General features: G+C 40.2%; 1 protein-coding gene across 1 annotated transcript in view; it reads right to left on the bottom strand.

Annotated features, from left to right (window-relative positions):
* LOC101480347 (protocadherin-15) overlaps positions 1-15,130 on the bottom strand; it is a 214,916-nt gene that overhangs the window by 112,257 nt on the left and 87,529 nt on the right. The window contains exons 18-20 of the mRNA XM_076887498.1: positions 12,063-12,195; positions 11,785-11,864; positions 7,599-7,692 (exon numbers count right to left, since the gene is read on the bottom strand). Coding sequence (XP_076743613.1) covers positions 7,599-7,692; positions 11,785-11,864; positions 12,063-12,195 — 307 coding nt within the window. The remainder of the gene's footprint in view (positions 1-7,598; positions 7,693-11,784; positions 11,865-12,062; positions 12,196-15,130) is intronic.

Here is a 15,130-nt window from a genome sequence, read left to right as displayed (position 1 = left end):
ATTAAATATTTTAAAAAGGAATGGACTTCATATTTAGACTTTAATGACACTCCCGGAATATCTGCTTCTGTTCTATGGGAAGCAGGGAAAGCTGTGATGAGAGGTAAAATAATTTCTTTCTCATCACACAAAAAGAAAGAAGAAAACAAAAATATTCAGGAATTAGAAAAAAACATCAAATCACTAGAAGAAGCCTACGCGTCCCACCAAGATCAGGAAACATTGAACAAAATATGCAAAACAAAACTAGAATTAAATGAAACTATTAATAAAAAAACACAATTCCTTATACAAAGACTTCGCTTGCAGAATTTTGAACACAGTAACAAATCAGGTCGATTTCTAGCTAACCAGCTAAAAATAAATAAAGAAAAAATAACTATATGTGCTGCTAAAGATTTATCGGGGAACACAATATATGATCCTGGAAGAATAAACAACATTTTTAGGGATTTCTATGAAACTTTATACTCACCACAAATAAACCCATCTAAAAATGAAATTGATCTGTTTCTTGACAACGTAACTCTTCCAAAATTACTAGACAGTCAAGCAATGGAACTGGATTCGCCACTGACGCCAAGTGAACTCCAGGAAGCCCTGATAAGTATGCCCAATAATAAGGCTCCAGGTCCAGACGGCTTCCCTGCAGAATTCTACAAAGAATTCTGGACAATTTTGGCACCAGTATTCCACGGCATGTTGCAGGAAATCGAGGAAAAGGGCAGACTACCACCAAATATGAATTCTGCCAACATTAGTCTCCTGCTAAAACCAGGCAAAGACCCTTTATTTCCCTCAAGCTATCGTCCAATTTCTCTTTTAAATGTAGACCTTAAAATAATCTGCAAAGCTCTCTCAAAGAGATTAGAGAAAATGACCCCCTCTTAATTCATCCTGACCAAACTGGTTTCATAAAAGGTCGGCACTCCTCAACAAACACTCGTAGATTACTTAATTTAATAGACTACTCATACGATAAAAACATCGAAACCATAATATTATCTCTAGATGCAGAAAAAGCATTTGACAGAGTTAATTGGAAATTTTTATTCGCAACTTTACACAAATTTGGTTTTGGAAACTCTTTCATAAACTGGATAAGAATATTATACAATTCCCCAACGGCTCGTATCAGAACAAATGACCAGACATCCTCCAGCTTCTGTCTCCTGAGGGGCACCAGACAGGGATGCCCACTCTCCCCTTCACTTTTTGCAATTTTTATCGAACCTCTAGCAGCAGCATTTAGACAGGCTACAACAATTAAGGGCATAAAATGTAAGAACATAGAACATAAAATCAGTCTCTATGCGGATGATGTGTTGCTTTTTCTGCAAAACACACAAACCAACCTCTCTGAGGTAATTACTTTAATAAACTGGTTTTCAAGAGTTTCAGATTATTCAATTAACTGGCCAAAATCTACAGTTCTCCCCATTAACTGCTCCTTCCATAATTCTTCCTCTGCCCCAGTGCAATCCGGAAATATTAAATATTTAGGTATTAATGTCTCTCCTAAGCTTTCAGACTTAACTAAACTAAACCACATCCCACTTCTAAAGAAAGTAGAAGGCGATCTGACTAGATGGAAATCTTTACCCATATCACTCATGGGAAGGGTCGCCACTATAAAAATGATGATCTTGCCAAAAATAAATTACTTATTTTTGATGATCCCTAACAAACCATCACAAGATTGGTTCAGATCTCTGGATTCATATATTTCCAAATTCCTTTGGAAAGATAAACCCCCGCGTATTAGCTTAAAAACGCTACAAAGAACCAAGGATAGAGGAGGATTAGATCTGCCTAATTTTCACCAATACTTCTTAGCCAACAGGCTTCAGTTCATCTCAGAATGGTTAAAACATACCTTCTTAGTTGAGCCCTGGCTAGATGTTGAACAGGCACTATGCAAGGATCTAGAGATTTCAGACCTACCATTTATTAGCTCAAACATCAAAAGACATGAATGCTTTAAAAGTATCAACATCAGCTTTTCTCTAACAGCATGGTGGGAGTTTCTAAAAATAACGGAGTCTTCATTAATCCCATGCAAATGTACACCTATCTGGAATAACCCTGACATATTACAAAACAATAATATGATTAATTTCCCAGAATGGAGTTGTAAAGGAATTAAATACTTAGAACATATATTAGAGGGAACAGAATTTATTCCATTTGACAGACTAGTTGAACAATATGGGATCAACAAGACAAGGTTTTTAGAATATCAACAAATTAAATCCATAGTAAAAAAGAAATTTAACCTCAGTCAAGTTGAATTACAAACACCACTAAGTGCGGCACATTTTCTTACTCTTAAATCCCCCAAATTATTATCTAAAATATACAGAACACTTTCTAAATTAGATGAATCAATATCCCTTCCTACTGCAAAGTGGGAAGCAGATTTATCAGTCAACCTAGACCAAAACTTCTGGTCTCAGATTTGCTTAAAAACTTTTAAATTAATTAAAAATCCCAGTCTGCAATTAATACAATACAAAATACTTCATAGAGTGCACTATACAGGTCATCGGATGTTCAAGATGGGCTTTACATCTTCCAACAACTGCTCACACTGTCAAGGCAATACACCAGACAATTACATCCACGCTCTTTGGTTCTGTCCACCAGTGCAAAAGTTTTGGCGCGAGATATGTGAAGACTTATCAAAGTGTCTGAAATGTAACATTCCAACTTCCCCCTTAGTGTGTCTACTGGGCAGCTTAGATAATGTCACTTCAGAAAAGAATATAGCCCATATGATCTTCACTGCCCTATGCATAGCCAAGAAAACAGTCCTCATGAACTGGAAAAATAAAAATAATCTTAATTCTAACCAATATAGAAATTATCTATTAGATTACATTAATCTTGACACAGCCTCTGCCACCACATTAGATCAATTGCTCTGGGCCCCTTTTATCAGCTCCATCACCTAGTGGGGGTGGGGGGTCATAGTTTGGTCCCGCCTTCACTGTTGTGATTGGTGAGGGGGTAGGGACAGGCTTAGGGCGTCGGGGGGTTCCCCGGAGGCATCTTCCTTGGGGGGCTCAACCGGGGTAGCAGTCACGTCCGGTTGGGGGCTCTGTTGGCTCTCAGGTGACTGTTTCCTCGCGGCTGCGTGCAGCGGGGCTAGGGGAGGGTCTGTGCTGACGGACGTGGGTTACTGACCTAGCAACCTGGCTGCCCCTGGGTGGGTCCGGGATGGGCGTGAGGTTCTGGGGGCGCTCCGTCTCTGGGCTGGGGCCCGGGCCGGGCCTCGGGGGCTTGGGTCCTGGTTGGTGTGTTGCCGGGGTTGTGGGCGGGTGGGTGCATGGGGGCCCGGCCCTGGAGCAGGGTGCCGCCGGTGCGTCGAGCCGCCTGGGGGGCTCTTCAACTGGTGGGGGGGATGGTCACATCTTGCAGGAGCTTTCTTCTCTTCAGGAACTCTCTGCAGGAGGGGGAGATACAGGAGAGGTGGAGGAAGATCTCAGCCTGGGCGTTTACCGTCTTATGTAGTCTGGAAGATGTGTGGATGGTGGGGTGGGTGCAGTTTTCTCTGTGGTGGGGTTGGGTGGACTGTCCAGGGCTCTGTGGAGCCGGGGGGCGCTACTGCACTGGGCCCCGGTCTAATGGGCCTGGGCCCCCCTTCCCTGGCGGGTCGCGGAGGGTGGGAGTGCCTACTGGGGTCAGCGGGGGAGCTGGCCCCAGGGAGGGGTTACCTGCCCCTCCCTTCCTTCCCTCCCAATCTCCAGCTGCCTCCCTCTTCCCGCTCCTCCACAACCACCCACACATGCAGGGCCTTGGAGTGGGGGTATGTCACCAGGGTGCAGAGGAGGCTACAGAGGAGGTGTATACCTCACCCCTGACGTCGTTGCCCACCTCTCAATTTTAAATACACTTAGTCATTGAGGGCTAGCAGGAGGGACTATGCGCTTACCTGCTGCTCCTTGGCAGGTAGCTCCATGCCCTCCTGGGTTTTAATTGCACCTTAGAACACATATGCATCAACACTACAATGAGCGGGTGGAGGGAGGTTTGGAGTCTTCTCCCACCCCCATTCTCTGCGGCCTGCTGGAGCGGGAGGGCTAGTAGGAGGAGTTGGCCGTCCGACTGCGGTCTGGGGTGTGGGGCCTCCCTGCTGCTGCGGAGTCGGGGTGGTCTGCCTCTCCCCACCGCAGGGAAAAGGGTAACACCACCTGGGTCTGGGTGCAATTCCCCCCTCCAGGGGCAAGGGTACCTAGACCCGGTTTGTAGAGTACGCTTGGGGAGTGTGATTGTGTGTACAGCGTCTCTTTATGTCTGTCTCCACGTTGGTTGAGTGTGGAGTGAGTGCATATGAGAGCATGAGGGTGGGAATGGATGTTTGTGTCTGTGTGTGCCTTTATGTCTGTGTCTATATGTCAGGTTGGGTATCAGACGCCACCTCTCTGGGGACATCTCAGGCCCTCCAAGGTTTGGAGGCCTATCTCCACCCACCACCACTTCCCCTGCCGGTGGCGGACTCCCTCAGGTGTCGGTGTGTTGGTGGTTCTTTGTGTCTGGGGGTGGGCGTCCGGGTACACACCGGCTCACTCCTTGGCGGCCGCTTGTCGGGGCCTGGGGCCTGGGGCTCGCTCGGGCCCCTTTGGAGGTGGGGTGCCCCCGGCCTCTCGGCCTGGGGCTCGGTCACTCAGGCACAGCTGGGGGCCGGCGGAGCTCACGGGCGCGTCACTGCAACTCCCCCTGACTTCTGCTCCGCGGCTGCTGGGCGAGCCCTCATCTGGGACTCTCCTCAGCTCTTACTGGAACAGTGGCGCGGCTGCCCCTCTGTTGGTCTTCCATGGTCTCTTGTGTTCTGGGGGCCTCTGGATGTCTGGAGTTTTGATCTCCTCCATACCCGCTTCACACCCTGGAGGACGGGGCTGTGGCCCCCCCACACTCCCTAGCAGATCATTACATGGAGAAACCTTTGGAATGCAAGCATGCTAATCCACACAGGTATGCACACATGGGTATTCACAGACGCGGACTAAAGCTTTCTTGGCTGCTGCCTCAAAGCACACTGTGCGCTGTCTATCTTGCGTGCTGCACAATATCGTTTATTATTTAGTAAATATTGATATCTATGACTAGCTAGTTTATTGTGATGGTGCTTTGTTTTCTCTATTATTATGTTGCTCTTTGTTGTTTGCTGTCTCCTCTGTTTGTTTTTTTTTGTTTGTTTGTTTTTTTTCTCCATACAGGTGACCCAGGAGTTCTTTTTTTTTTCTCTCTCTTCCCCCCCCTTCTCACCGTCTCTTCTCCCCTTTGGTTTTCTTTCTTTCTCTCCCCCTCTTTCTCTCATTCATCCCCCCTGTCCTATTTATTAAAAAAAATAAATAAATAAATAAAAAAATGACAAAGGATGAACTGAAGCTCTGCCATCACGTAATGTCGCATACTGCTGTTTCTGATGTCATTTAGAAAAAAAAATAAATAAATAAAAAATAAATAAATAAAAGATAATACACTAATTGCCAAGGTCCAGAGAGCAATAGACTAACTACATGGTTGCATGAGCAAGAGTCTGTGTAATATCACTTTAGCACAAATCCACCGTTAGGGCAGCACCAGCACAATGAGTACCTCTCACTCCCACTTGCCGTTTCCCTCCATATTCCATAATAAAAAAGGTCACAGCATTATAATCAGCATTTTCTCCACAGTGGGATCTTAAACTTTACCTTTTGTTTTAATTGATGTGTGTGTGTGTGTGTGTGTACCTGTTTAAACATCTTTGTGAGGACCAAAACCTGGCATGCCACTATACTTTTGAGGACTTGTCGGGACCAAATGCCAGTCCTCATGAATCTGAGGGCATTTTGAGGCTCAAAATGTGGTTTTAGGCTTAGGGATACAGTTAGGTTATGGTTATGGTTAAAGTAAGGGGCTAAGGAAAGCATTTTATCAATTCAATATCAGGTTTCCTTAATAAGACGTAGAACGGCAAGACCATCATGCAGATGGTGATGGTGCAGCTTTCATTTAAAATCATTTTACACAATACCTCCACAGAAACAATGACAGTGTTGCTGAATTGTGTACATGAAAAATGCTGTAAATAGTTAACAAATAAGAAAACAAAGACAAGAAGAAACTGCAAGGTTAATGCCAGGCTTCTGTCTCACGTCTGCACAGCTAAACGTTCGTGGTGTGAAGAAAGTCAGATTATCGGGAACAAAACACACCTTCTATCTATCATCAGAAAAGTATGTGAGGGGGTTTTAGTGAAGCGTTTGAGGTCAATGCAAATGTCAAAAAGAATTCATCTTCTCTCAGCTTGATCATAAAGTCTGACAGTGAAAGAAGGATGTTAAGCGGTAAGGTTTCTAGCACCCAAACATCACCAGTATGTGCAACTAATTGCCTGTGTTGATTAACTTACATTTAACCTCCTGAGACCCTAACTCTTCCACAGCATGCATTTTTAATTTCTCTTTGATATTTGAGCATATTGGGACCCGATGAATGTAAAAACAAAGAATTACCAGATTATTTTTTTACCTAATTTTTGTTTCTAAGAAAAATGAGGGCGACATATGAGGATATTCATTTTAAATTGTGATAGAACAGTAGCAGTATGTTGTTGTTGTTTTTTACCAGGCTATATGTATACAGTGCTTCTGCTGTAAAGACAGATCAAAAAAAGCATAAATTATGATTCAGTAAAAACGACCTACTTTCTATGAAAAGTGTCGTGCGGAAGGTTCGCAATGCATTAAAATTTCAATCACCATACTTGAACTTGCAACATAGCAGTTCAAATTGAATCCCTCATGCTTCAGGCCTCCTGAGTGTGAAACCAAACTGATGGATAATCTTAAAAGTTGTCAGACAAAGCAAACATAAAACCTGCTAGAAGAGGAACTTAACAGCAAACAGTTAGCATTCTGTTGCCCTCTTTGGTTTCAAGCATATTTTAAGTTGGACTCTGTGTGCTCTTTGCATTCTGTTATGCATTTCAAATACTCACCATCATTGTAAATTGGCTTTCAGTAAGAAAGAAATGAAATGATATTACTGGGACTGTGTGCTTAGAAGGGCTTTTGGATGCCAATGTAACCGAAAAGCACAAAAGCGTTCCACCAACACCAAAACATCAAGTTCTTTGGATGGTGTTACTGAAGAGTATCAGTGTGAAAAAACATAGGCAGCGTGTGGACACACCATCGTAGTGTTTGAATCATACTAACAATGTGGTTTAACACACTTGGTATTTATAAAAAGCTATCGGCAGCCAGCTAAAACACATTATTCTGCCTTTCCTGGCATATAGGCCATTTTATTCTATTAACATTTTTTGAGCCTGCAGGCTCAATAAATGTAGACATTCATTTCTTTACAGTCAGTTGCTATAAATAGATTTTAGCTTTTTGTTATTATTACTGTGACTAAATGACAGGTAATTAAAACAATTCTAATAGCCCTCTTTCTCAGATAACACCACATCTGTTGTTTGTGGAGCTTCATTGTGAAGGATGGAGAATTCTCTCCTGGAGCTCCTCACTTCTCCTCTGGGGGTTTTGAGACAACTCGAGTAAAACAACAAGTAAATATCCATATGACACAGAAGAGTTTCTTACTCCTTCTGGGTGTCCGTCTGAGGCTGTCACCACCAGGGTGTAATAATCCAGAGTCTCCCTGTCCAGAGGTTTGTCCAGAACCAAATAGCCTGAACTGGAGAGAGAACAAAACACACAGAGTTCGTGTTAACCCTTCAGGCAAAAGAACAGGAAAAATAAAAAGATGATGAAAGACTGTGCAAACCATGGTGAAACTGCATACTGTAGTTTAGTAAAAAAAAAAAAAGAGTTAAAAAAAAAGTTTAAATTCAAAAAGTCTTGATTGACTTTTTACTTTAACCCTAGTGATATATATACATGTAACTGCATTAAAACTTTAACTCCCACAAGTGTATTTTTTCTGTGAATATGGGTATTTAAGTAATGCAGAGTGTGCCTCCTACTCACTTAACTGGTCAAGGGTGATGACTTGACCTGTTTTGTTATCATGAATTAACACAAAACTAGAAAGGTGAAAGACCAGCATCTTGAATTTTTATGTCTGAGTAAAAATGATCAGATCATCTGTTTCTGTGCAACTTGTCTGAATATTCTGATCAATCAAAACCAGGAAAATGTTTGATTTTAGCCTTGGTTTACTTTTTTTTAATTTTCCAGTAACGATTTAGATAATGACTGAAGTGTTTTTAATTTGAACCTCTTAAATGTGTTAGAAACCATCTGAACTGTCGTGTGTATCAGGATGTGTGCATGTGCTGATGCACGGGAAAAGTTGTGTGTCTGTGTGCGCAGAAGAGTTGCCCACAGAGAAAAAGATGTAGAGCTTTTTTTCTAATAAAAAGCAGTCCATGTTTAAATGTGTAGGTTCGCTCACACACAGTCTAGTTTTTTCATATGAACAACGCATTTTCTTCAGAAATCTCCAGTGTACATAAATTCCATAAAGACCTCGCATACACTTCAAACCTAAAGCCTAGATATGTTTTAAAATTTATTATTATTATCAGTAGTATCAGTAATAGTATTATTAAAAGTAAAAATAGGACGGCAACCTCCTTGCAACCAACTATTTGCCAGACTTTGAGCAACCCTCGATCTCTGGTTTAATGTGATTTTCTGTGTAGACAGCAACAGATTTGCAGTTTTCACCATTTTATCACAGTGAATCACTGCACCAAAGATGCTCTGAATATTGCAACTGCCAGCAAATGCTCTCAGATCTGGTCCCTGTCTTTGAAGCAACTATTTCAAAATGCATGGTTTCCAATCACTGTTTTCCTTGTGTACTTGCATTAGTTGGTGATTGTAAATTGGCCATAGGTTTGATGTTCAGGGTATACCCTGCCTCTTGAGGTAGGGCAAAAAGGCTCCAATCCCCAGTGAAAATGGATGGACAAATCCTAAAATATATATGTAGGAGTGCCTATATCCATCCACAGCTAAAGCACAGAGTGAAAATCAGACTTGTTCTTGATGATTCAGATTTACAAATGAGGCTTTATAAATCAGACAAAATGAACGCGTATGCACATTTCTGCTATACAGAGGGGTTTTTTCTTCATCTGGCTCCTGTTTGGTTATCCTCGTAAAGTGCACTTAAGCTGCACTCCTAAAACCACACAAAACAAATGAAAAGTTAAAAAAAAAATCACTCCCTCCCACGCCACCATATGTTATATGCTATATTATACTTGCACAGTGGAAAAAGAACAACTGGACGCTTCCTCCCATGGAGCCATAATAATGAAAACAGAGCGGAGACACTGAAATATCTGGCATTCATTGGAAGATTTTACCATGTCAGAAACAACCCACCAAATATCCCCAGAATGCAGAAATGAAGTCTTTGCTTAATTTTAATTTGTACTGTGAAAATCTTCTAAGCAATCAGCTCCTTTCCTCACACTTATTTTGTGATTTTAATTCCTCATGTCTCTCTTCCTGGTGATTTCTAATACTAACATTTTGCTCTTCATTTTCCCCTCCATGCCCTCTTCTCTTATCTTCTTTTCCAACCACTCATTCTCACCCCCCCCCCCCCCCCCCCCCCCCCCCCCATCTGTATAATTCTGCACCAGCTGGGGTTGTTCTTTCACAATACAACCCTCCAGAAATTTAGACAGGATCTTACCCCCAGCTTCAGAAATGCATTTTTAATGAGAAATAAATGAATTAATACAACAAAAGCCATCAGAGTCTGCGTGTCTTTGAATGTGGTGAATGTGTGCTTGTGTGAGTGTATGTGTGTGTCTTTGCAAGAGCCGTGGTGACGTCCAAGACCTGCATGACCAATTTTTATAAGAAAGCATATTCCCTCATTACATTACTGATTACGAGCAAATTGATTCGTATACAGTTTTATGAATTTGGGTTAATCGGAATACAGACCCACCCACTCCATGACATGCTGGTCAGTCACAGGAGCACGTTCAGTGAGAGACTGAGATTACCGAAAAGCACCACTGAACGACACAGGAAATCATTCCTGCCTGTGGCCATCTCCCTGTACAACGCATCCACTTAACACACTGTTTGCTGCTACAACTACACATGTTTCTTTTCCAACTATTTATTTATAAGTGACTTATGTATGTATGTATGTATATATATGTATATATTGTACTATTCTTAGTTAGCGTATTGTCTGTCTTGTCTTAATGTTGGTTTAAAATGGAGCACTGTAACAAAAAATAATTTCCCCCAGGGATCAATAAAGTATTCTGATTCTGATTCTGATTCTGAGACAAATTCTCAGAGATAGAGATTAGAGTTATATTTAATTAATTTTTTGTTTTAATTCAAAGTTTGCATTAATTAATGTGAAAGTTATAAGCATCAAGGAATATTCCATGAGGCACGGAGTTTAAATAATCTGTTTGTACATGCATTATGTTTTTATATTGGCTGTGTACACTGTGATCTGATGGAATTGACACACAGCCAAGGCCTTTCTGTTCTGGGAATTTAATGCCTCGTTTTCACATTTAGGGCAAAGGGGCAAAAAAGAAAAATAAAATATGTCAGAGTAGTGTGAGGAGGGGAAAAGCTTCTTTTAATTTCAAAAAGTCAAGTCAGTTTATATATGTAGAGCATTTGTGGTGCAGATGTTCAGATGTTGAGTAACGTGGTTTAAAGAAACGCTTGGAGCTGAGTTAGAGTTTTGTGAGTGGATCATATTGCCAGCTGTTGATTAGCTTACAAGCATTTCACTTTTAAAAGAAGTTACAAGGGAAACAATAAATTTTTACTGTGGTACTGTAAATCTGCACTGCTGCTGATTATCTAGACACACCTGTTCAACAAAGGCTTCTGCTTGAGTATCAAAACACCACATGGACAAGCCACAACTGCAGTGTACAGAAATAGAACAGGTAGTATGTGGTTACCTGTCCCAGAAAAACTCTTAAAATGAACAAATATACATTTTATATGAATACATTGGTAGAAATTTGGACTGCATTTGAATATTGGGGCCATGTTTCCCCTCTAATGGATATTATGATTACAGCCTTGATTCACATTTATTTTCTTTGTTTACTTAACTTAAAGTCTTGATGTAAAGAAATAGGTCAAGAAAATCTCGATGATGTGGGTTTTGTATTTACTTCTACGTTACATTCAAAATGTCAAACAAGGTGTGTTAGAAATGTGACCACTAACCATGTTATGTTGACTAGTCAGTAATACTGGTTGTGTGACATTCATAAGATCAAGTGACCCAATCACAGAGGCCGAGAGGCTGGTCTGTGACCATCTGGCAACCACTTTTCACTAGGGAAAATGTGCATTTTCCAACCAGTTAGAAACATTTTCTTGAGATTGCAATGTTACACTTTTTCAAGTTGTACTGCTATTGGTCTCTGAGTTAGTGTTTGTAAAAAAAACAAGAATAACTATATGTAATGTACTAGCAACCAAATCCATTGCGAGAACAACTGCTAAAGGTTAAGGGAACAGACGTTTGACCCTAGGAACCAGTTCTTGTATCAAATCTAGTCAAACAGTGACCATGTGCACGACATCTCCTGAGAAACCTCAATAGTGTGTCTATCGATACAGCTATCATGCACCTACATGCAATACTGACAGCACACTTTGTCACATAATATGACATTTTTGAACATTTATTTTATAATATGCATTCAAATGTTGTCAAAATTAACTTCAGTCAAAGCTAGAACTTTTATTTCTACATAGAGAGTAAAGACCTGAACCCATGCTGAACTGGAATTGTGGGCCTACTTACTTTTGTTGTAGTGCAAAATGTCCCTGGATGTCTCCGCTTTGGATTTTGTAGGTTATGGGGTCCCTCTCCCGATCCACTGCCTTAAAAGTAAACAGAGACAGGCACAAACATAAACATATATGCTTTCTCATTTTAGGTACCGGTATGTAATATACATCAGTCAGTTCTAGTACTTTGGAAAGCACTAATGCACCATGGCATCTGAATGTAAATTAAACACTATCCTAAAAGCCCAATAAGTACTGTGACTGTGTAATAGTTGGTATGACAGCATGTACCTGCAGATTAAGAAGTGTAGCCCCAGTCCTCATAGCTTCACTGATCTCCAAGTTGTATTGTTGCCGCGGAAAACGAGGAGGGCTCTGGTTGTTTGGTGGCAAAACTTCAATGTAGACCGTAGTAATGGATGACCTAAAGGGAGAAAGAGAAAAAGAGAGGGTGAAAAGGCAAAGAAAAGAAAGGGGGTTAGGCGACTAAGACAGACAGCGAGTGTGAAGAGAAGCATCCTATAACGGGAAAAGAAATAGCAGAGGAATGTTAGGAGGGAAAGCTAGAGGATACTAAGGGGAAAGCAGTGTCAGGGAAGGTGAATGGCCCATTATTTAAGTTAAGAGTGGCTGGCCAGTGTTTGTTTCTTTGCACTTCATGCCGAGTTTGATCAATAAGAGCATGAAGTCAACAGTGTAAGTGACAAAGAAACTGGATAGTACTTTAATACAAGGTCTCTAATGCAGTGTTTGAGGTTTCTATTGCGACTTGTTCAAACCCGAGTGAATGTTTCAATGATTCATTTATAAAGAACATGGGTGATGTTACATTAGGAGAAAAGACTTCTTTAATTATAATAAAAGTATTTCTACACTACGCATGCACGCACGCACGCACGCACACACACACACACACACACACACACACACACACACACACACACACACACAGAGTTACACAGTGTTCACTGTAGAGGCTGTTTTGTACAATTCTTTATTGTGCCCTTTATTATCAAGTATTATAAAGTATAATATGCTGTGCAGAAGTTTGTCCTTCAGGTATTTTAACCTCTCCTTTAGCTTTAGTCTGCAAGGCTTTCAATGCATATAAACTACTAGCAAATTTACAAAGGCCAAAAAGTGAGTTCTTCTATCCAACAGTTGCAGAATGCATGACTTGTAGGCTTTTGCTCTGGTACTTATTTGTCTCAGTATGTAATACAATAGCATATTGCCTAATTGCTAGTTTGGCACACCTTCAAACAAATCATGAGTAGCTGCTTCAGTTAAATCCAAATATAGCCAGCTGCCTAACATGCTGCTGTTTTTTCCTAACTAGTGCTGCTATGGCTAACGCTAATTCTGAAATGTGCTATGAGAAAAGTACACCAGGTGTTCTTCAACAGAGACCAAGTAGCAACGTCCCCCAAGCAACAGATGGATTCATGTATACTTGGTGCTAGCATCAGTTTAGTGTGGCTAACATTGGCATTTGTTTATTTCTTTCTCCCTGTAGCATGATGTTATAAAAGAAGCAGCCTATTAGGACTAATGTAAATCAGCTATTACATGCATGTTGGCTATAGCTACATGAAAATTTTTATTTCTGGCAGTGCTGATAGACACAACTTCCAGGGTAGAATGCAGAAATGCCTAAAAACCAGCTTTCCACCTGAAGGCTACCAAATGGTGATAGCTATGGTTGTCCTGCAGAAGTCTATCTTCCTGTCTTGACCTCTTTAAACATTTTCCAGTTGATTTTATGGGCTGAGTTACTCATTTTTGTTCATACTGAATAAAAAGATTTACTCTGTTTTGTAAATCTTGTAAAATGTCACAAAATCACAAGTCATTAGTTAATGAGACTCATTCTTCTTGGTCACATCTGTTTCTTTGGCAACTTAGAAGGCAACGGTTGAAATGCTAAACTGGAGGTGTTTTAAAATGAGACTTCAGAAACTAATAGGTGATGTCACAGTAGCTAAAACCATGTATTGACCAGCTGCTTTCTAGCATGCTTGGATCTGATTGGTGACCAGCTCGTCCACTTCACAGTCTGTTTCATGCATGCAAAACATGCAAACAGCAACATAGGCAAAGACACAGACTTTACCTATGAAGACACAGAGTTCACCAAAGTAAACCATGTCTGTAAAAGCACTTAAATTTAGCTAAACATGGGTATTTTAATGAAGCTACCAAAGGGAAAGTGGCTATAGCTAAAGTGTATGCAGAACTCACTTTAACCAACCACAAGCCAAATACAGCAAAGATAAGGTGGGTGTGCAGCAATTTTTACTTAATTATTTGGAGCTCTTTCCACCACCAAACCACTTAATTTTCAGTTTGAGAGAAAATCCTGTAATTTTTCTCAGTTTGAAGAAAATGATAATGTTTGATAATTTTTGCATGAAAATACCACTATTCCACTGAAAGTAATAATAATAATAATAATAATTTTAAGTTTGTTTATTCATGCCGTCAGTTAATGCTCTTAGAAAGAAAACCAAAATAGGTGAAAATTTATATCAGCAAAAACTCGGAATTCAAAACCAGGCACGAAAATTGCAGTCTTTGCATCCCTAATGTAAACCAATTCAATTAAACCTAACTAAACTTCAACTAACCCTGCATTAAAAGACATAAAACTATAATATAAGAATCTATATCATTCTACATACCAAAAAAAGCAGATGGAAATGAATTCAATTAAGCCACACATTCAGTAAACAGTATTAAATAAACTAAATGTGGAAATGTGATTAAAATGGATGATGAAATTATAATGCCTGAATAATGTTTTTAAAAGCAAAAATAGAAAAATTTCCCAGAAACAAGTCTAAGAAATGAAAAATGGTGATAAAATGAAGATTTAAGGTCTGACAGCTTTATTTTGTAAAATGTAGTCACACTTTTTTTTTTTTGCTTAATCAGCATAACACTTATTCCAAATGAACATGTCACTGTAATGACCTAAAATTGACTGCTTATTTATGGCATTATAAACAGCCTGTTGTATTCTTTTGGTATTTCAGTACTCACTGGGATGTGCTACACGATTATAGATAATTTAGTTGATTTTGCAGTGATTCTTAACATATTCAGATCCACAAGAGCTTAGGGAGACTATAGTAATGACTGCAGTGCAGGGACAAAATTCCTTTCTTCTTATATATTACCCATCACCCATAAAATAACAATGTGAGATGTACTTTACTGTTTTATTTGTATCGTTTTTTCATGGTTTCATTAGAAATTAGTTTACTGTATGTCCAGATTTGCTGAAGACGAATGTAAAGTAGTAGGTGGTTTAAACACTTGCATGAAGCACGATAATGTTTAAACAAGGTGTTATAAGT

Source organism: Maylandia zebra, linkage group LG8, assembly GCF_041146795.1.
Source record: "Maylandia zebra isolate NMK-2024a linkage group LG8, Mzebra_GT3a, whole genome shotgun sequence".
NCBI classification, from domain to species: domain Eukaryota; kingdom Metazoa; phylum Chordata; class Actinopteri; order Cichliformes; family Cichlidae; genus Maylandia; species Maylandia zebra.
This window is presented reverse-complemented; position numbering and strand designations above follow the sequence as displayed.